This window comes from Helobdella robusta, assembly GCF_000326865.2.
Source record: "Helobdella robusta unplaced genomic scaffold HELROscaffold_3, whole genome shotgun sequence".
Classification (NCBI taxonomy): domain Eukaryota; kingdom Metazoa; phylum Annelida; class Clitellata; order Rhynchobdellida; family Glossiphoniidae; genus Helobdella; species Helobdella robusta.
This window is the reverse complement of record NW_008704501.1, coordinates 3,767,964-3,773,963: the sequence shown is the minus strand read 5'-3', so window position 1 is coordinate 3,773,963 and position 6,000 is coordinate 3,767,964. Positions and strand designations below refer to the sequence as shown.

Below are 6,000 nucleotides of genomic sequence, written 5' to 3'. Positions count from 1 at the left end.
TTTGTTTATGATTCTTCGCATCACTCCTCATCGTCGAGTCATTCTTTCGAAACGTCATTTGTATTTAGACTTATTAATTATATATATATATATATATATATATATATATATATATATATATATATATATATATATATAGTATGTACGGTGTATATATTTATATATTTATTAATAAATTTAATGATTATATATATATATATATGTGTGTGTGTGTGCGCGCGTGCGTGCGTGCGTTTGTTTGTGTGTGTGTGTGCGTGAGTGTGTGCGTAAGTGTGTTTGTATTTTCTTTATTAACGTGTGTGTATGTACAAATTTTTGAGTAAACAGAAACATCTGTGGGTGGATAGGCAAAGCAGGTTGTTATTTTTTTGTTGTTCATCGTAGAGTAGAGCCAGTTTGTGAAGGCTGTTCATTGAAGTAACAGTTGGATCTGGTATGAAGGAAGGAAGGAAGGAAGGAAGGAAGGAAGGAAGGTTGGTTGCTAGGTGGGTTGCTAAGATAATCACCTCTCCTCAATGTTATTGGATCTTCATATATAAACATTGCACGCTCACATCTTATCCTTTGTACCACCACCATCATCGCCATCGTCGTCATCATCGTCGTCATCGTCGTGTTAGTCACTTCACATCATTCTTCATTTTCTATTGTAACTTATAGAGATATAGAAATACTCTGACTGCACGATACGACCGGCATTTGGTGAGACTGTCTAGGTCATTGGGTGAGATTGTCTAGGTCATTTTTAAACACCTGCAGTTGAAAATTAAAAATTTGATCGACCAAAAAATTAAAACAATTCAATTGCTTATACAAATATAAATAAATGTATGAATACGTAGATATATTATATAAAAGGAGCATATGTGGTTTATGCATGTATATGTATCCAGGTATTTATATATAGTATATGTACGTATTAATTTGTATATGTATGTATAAATGCTCCAACAGGTATAAAAGGCAAGTGTAGATAGCGTGCTCTATAATATCATATAATGTGGAATAGCAGGGAATGGTAGCGCGGCAGTCTCTTTCAATTGAGTTGCGAGATGTTTCGCTAATTAGATGTACGAAGTAGGAACCAAATAAATGTTGCTGGTCGTTATGTAGTTTCAGAAAATATTTCGGCTCATCTTCCTCTGTATCTATGTAACATTTTCTTATCTAATTTGATACAATACCTAAGGTTATGTGACATTTAAACAAACCCGTACAGTACATGCATACATATTAACATACATGCTGATATATAGAATTATTTTTTAAATGTTTTGTCAAAGAACAAATAGATCGAGATATCAATTAGTAAATTTTCATCATAGCTCGTTTTAATACCCTACGCTGATTAAAATACATGAATTATCCAAGTTTTTGTAAACAAAATTTGACGGACACTCAGCTTTTGTGAACAATCTGCTTTTATGGAAGTCAATCGTTGCTGAACAAACCTTAAAATTAAATTCTTGCTTTTCATATTTAACAAAAATAACATCAACAAAACCTCGCAACTTTTCAACATAACAACACTAATTAACAACCTTAAAAGATAAAACACCAGCCAGAGCAACAAATAAAAGCAGCAATGACCAACAGTCATGTGAATGCAAACTTCTCGAAACGGTTGAGAATCTTCAAGAACGGGGACGACTCATTTGGGGGAAAGCAGATTGTCATCAGCCAGAGAGCCACCAAATCATGGGACGCCTTCCTGGCGCAAGTGACCAACCAGCTGGACAGCAATGTGGCCGTCAGAAGTATTCACACGCCCGTCAACGGCACTGCCATCACTTCCATGGATCAACTCTCCGATAAACTTGATTACGTTGCAGTTACGACTGGAACGTTCAGAAAATTAAAGTGAGTTTGTTTCCTCGTTGCTTACTGTTCACGCCGTGTGTTGTTGTTTAATGTATATTATTAATAAAATTACTTCCTGGTTCTGATGGGAAAAAGTGATACACTTTATCTCGAAAAGACTGAATTTATATTTTCCATGTCTCATTAATGTCTTTATTTATAAAAGCTCATGCATCTAGTTTGCAAGGATCGAGGAACAATTTAATTGCGAGATTCGGATCGCGTAAATATATTAAACAATCTTAAATGATGACAACCGAAAAAAAACATGACGAACAGAACCCAACGGAGGGCGAACAACTGGAATAAGGAAAAATTGAACGTAGGTGAATGAATAATAATTACCAGGAATGAGTCCGTGGAAGAAGATTTTCAAAGGTGAACAGCTGAAGGGATGCGAACGGCATGCACGATAAGGATGGCATGGAACAAAATGGCGAGCATTAACTCAAACTCGGAGTACGCTGGCCGCTGAACAAGCAGCAAGCAAACGTTTGGTTGTGAATTCGAGACTATTATTAAGAAATTACATGACAGAGTTTTCTCTCTTCAACCTGTACACACCAACTGCACAGGTTGCATTGCGTTGGTAAATTTTTAGGCTGGTCAGCGTACCTTAATGCTTGAAATTTTTTACCTGCACCAATCGACCATTGTAAGAGTTTGTTATTAAATTCTATAAAATCCAAAAGCCGATAAAATCTATAGCAATTCTTTAATAAATTTCAAAAAAGGCTGTGGATGTTGATGCTGGTAGCCTCAAGTTCGATCTCAAATTTTGACTGAAGAACCTCCATCCGTTTAATGTTAAAAAAGGAGTAATTTCTGAACTATGCTTTTTATGTGCAAAATCGTGAGTAGACTCTTGCGTCTTATCAAAATGTTAGTTAGATGAAATTCTAAAGAGATCATTTGAGATGTTTTAGAAACGATAGTTTCAATATGATGTCCGTTAAAAGTACTGCATGTTTATGTACTGGAGCTGGAAACGTCGATGTATCTTACCCGGCAACTTGGACCACAAGAATGCCAGGATTGGACATTGATATTTTCAAGAAACATCCAAAAACACGTATATCTTCAATATGATATGTATGAAGTTGTCATCGATGAGCTTATATCACATTTTTCATTTTTACCAAATTACTCCATAATAAAAAATAAAAATATAATAAGTTCAGTTCAGAATTTTTCAATGGATATAAATTAAAAAGTACAGTCACTTCAGATCGCACGTGTAAGTAATGTACGTGTGCTTACGATGTGTCCCAGCCCAAATGCTTAACAATTTCTTGCCATCTGAACGATTTAACTAAAAATTTAAAGTGATAAACCGACTGAACTTTATTTCACTCATGCCAGTTACACAGATTTTAGAGAGAAAAAGCCATTGACGTTCCACAAACCAAAAGCTCTGACGCTGGCTGAAGAGGTATTTTAAGTTCTTTTTTTATTTTATTCGTATTTCATTCAAATACTTATTTACTAAACTGGAGATATTATTTGCGAGATTTATGTATATAATAAATATATTTTATGATATATTTCAACATGTATGTAAGTTTATTTTCTTATATTATAATTAATTATAAAACACTGGGACGCCAGCCCGCCTGATCATTGGAATGTGAAAGTACTCAAGTGCTTGAGTGGTCAGTCATAAAAAACTGCACCCTCCCAGATTCGAGCCCGCATACCTTCAGCTCTGGCCAGTTGTGGTCATTTACTTACGCTGAGCTGAAAGTTGTAATGGAATTATTTATGAATATATACATATGAGCTTTAGTACACATGTGTGAGAATATGCGTGTGAATGTGGGCGCTCGCGTGTCTTTATAAAACAATTAATCTTTTTATGAACCATAAAAAGTCATAATATTTACGTTCGCATAACACAATTCGCGTTTATTGCGTAAAGGTCGAAATGAAGTTAATCGACATGAGGCATTAATTAAAATGCATAAATCAATTCACTCGTAGAGCAAACATTTTTTTTTCATGCTTGCCATTGTTTACAAAGAATAACGGATCGCCTGGCGATAAACTCCATATTCCCAGGAAATGTTTACCAATTATTTATTTTAGACATATATTATATATATATAAATATATATATATATACATATATATAATGTATGTATATAAATACACATATGTGCATATTATATGTATATGCATTATATAAATACATATTCATGGCGATGAGTCCATTCTGAAATATTAATTAGGTCGGGTTTATAATCAGTATAAATCACTTTTATTCTTACGATTTATGCTTATATTTATATATATTCATACAACGTCATATCTAATAAGTATACATAAATACACACACGTACATATATACATACACTCACACGTACATACATACATACACACACACGCGTGCTTAGATACATACACACATACACATATAAATACATACACATATACATACATACACACACACGTACATATATACACACACACACATGTACATATATACATAAATACATACATACACATACACACACGTACATAAACACACGTGCACGTATCTTTAGGGTTTCTCAAGATTACATACAACTTCCTGTTTTTTTTTCGTATCCACATTCCGGCAAGCAAATATTTGTTTTCGTTATGCAACCTCTTTGCTGTGTCAGCATGAAAGTTAGCTAAGACATTGTCTCATTATATGTTATGTTATTATTTGGTATTCAATATAAATTCTTAGGTGGTAGAATTCTAGTATAATACATCTTCCTTTGCTCATGGGCTGTTGAATTAATTTGTTATGTTTACCCCTCATCTGATGCTATAAGAAGAAGATTTTCATTACGTTTCTTTGTTGACACTGACTGGTGAACCATTCAAACCTCTTAAGTAAAAATAGGCCTACTGTACAATTGGATGGCAGGTCGAGACATGCTTTAATGTTTCATTCAATGAATGCCTTAATAAATAAATAACTAAATAACTAACTAAATAAATAAATAAATAAATAGATAGATAAATAGATAAATAGATAAATAGATAAATAGATAAATAGATAAATAGATAAATAGATAAATAGATAAATAGATAAATAGATAAATAGATAAATAGATAAATAGATAAATAGATAAATAGATAAATAGATAAATAGATAAATAGATAAATAGATAAATAGATAAATAGATAAATAGATAAATAGATAAATAGATAAATAAATAAATAAATAAATAAATAAGAGAGTTGTCAATATATGCATGAACGATGAGCACATGGATATTTAGATCTTACGAATGGATGAATAGTTATGTGTCCATTTTAGTTCATCTTAGCCGGCTGGATGTGCAAATAATTATTTAGATGGAGGTTTTATTTTGTATGAATAAATGTGTGAATGTACAGTTGTACACGCAAAGAAAAAAGTAGAAAAAATAGCAAAAAATTTTCCATGACCGAGAAATAAATGTTTTGAACAAGAGCCAACAGCAAAGTTGGGCTCAAATTTTTTGCGTAACTTATTATGAATTGCTTTCGGAAGAATTAATGAGTGGCTCAGCTTGATTAACTTACAGACAGGACAAGACGTCTATTGAGGCTGTTATTTATGAAGGAGTCTCAATAAAAAATTTTTTCTCCTCTGATAGACAGTTTTGAATTTCTGTTTGACTGTTCTAGACAGCTAACAGGTAGTACAATACGATTAAATGGGAACAAATGAATCTTTGGCTTGCCTGCTTGTTGCAATAAGTTTACCTGCTGTCACTTACCGTGAAAACGTTTCATTTATGCACTCATGAATTGCCAGTAGACTGTTCTATTGTGTTTATTTCAACATTAACACACCTCATTAAATGCAATTTTTCAAACACAATTCAAAGCAATATGTACTCCACATTGACACAAACAGGACAACACGTTAAAAACAAATGAAAAGAACGACAGTAACATTAAGAGACGACAACGACAATACAAAATAAAAAACTAAGAAATAAAATAAAAAGCCACAAATATGTTAAACAACAAAACCTCCATAGCTATCACGCAATATGAACAGATAAACAACAACGCACAAACAACAACGCAAAATCAACCACAGCAGAAGAAATAAATGAATCTGCGCAACTGCTTGCAAAATATTATGAAAGATCGACTGGAGGAGGGGAGTGAGTT

General features: G+C 32.9%; 1 protein-coding gene across 1 annotated transcript; it reads left to right on the top strand.

Moving 5' to 3' along the window:
- Nucleotides 1–1,585: 1,585 nt before the first annotated feature.
- On the top strand, nt 1,586–1,864 carry HELRODRAFT_66174 (hypothetical protein; the record flags this gene model as incomplete). Its single annotated transcript, XM_009021300.1, has 1 exon — nt 1,586–1,864. One exon carries the CDS (start codon nt 1,586–1,588, stop codon nt 1,862–1,864), a length of 279 nt encoding a protein of 92 aa, XP_009019548.1.
- Nucleotides 1,865–6,000: the final 4,136 nt, after the last annotated feature.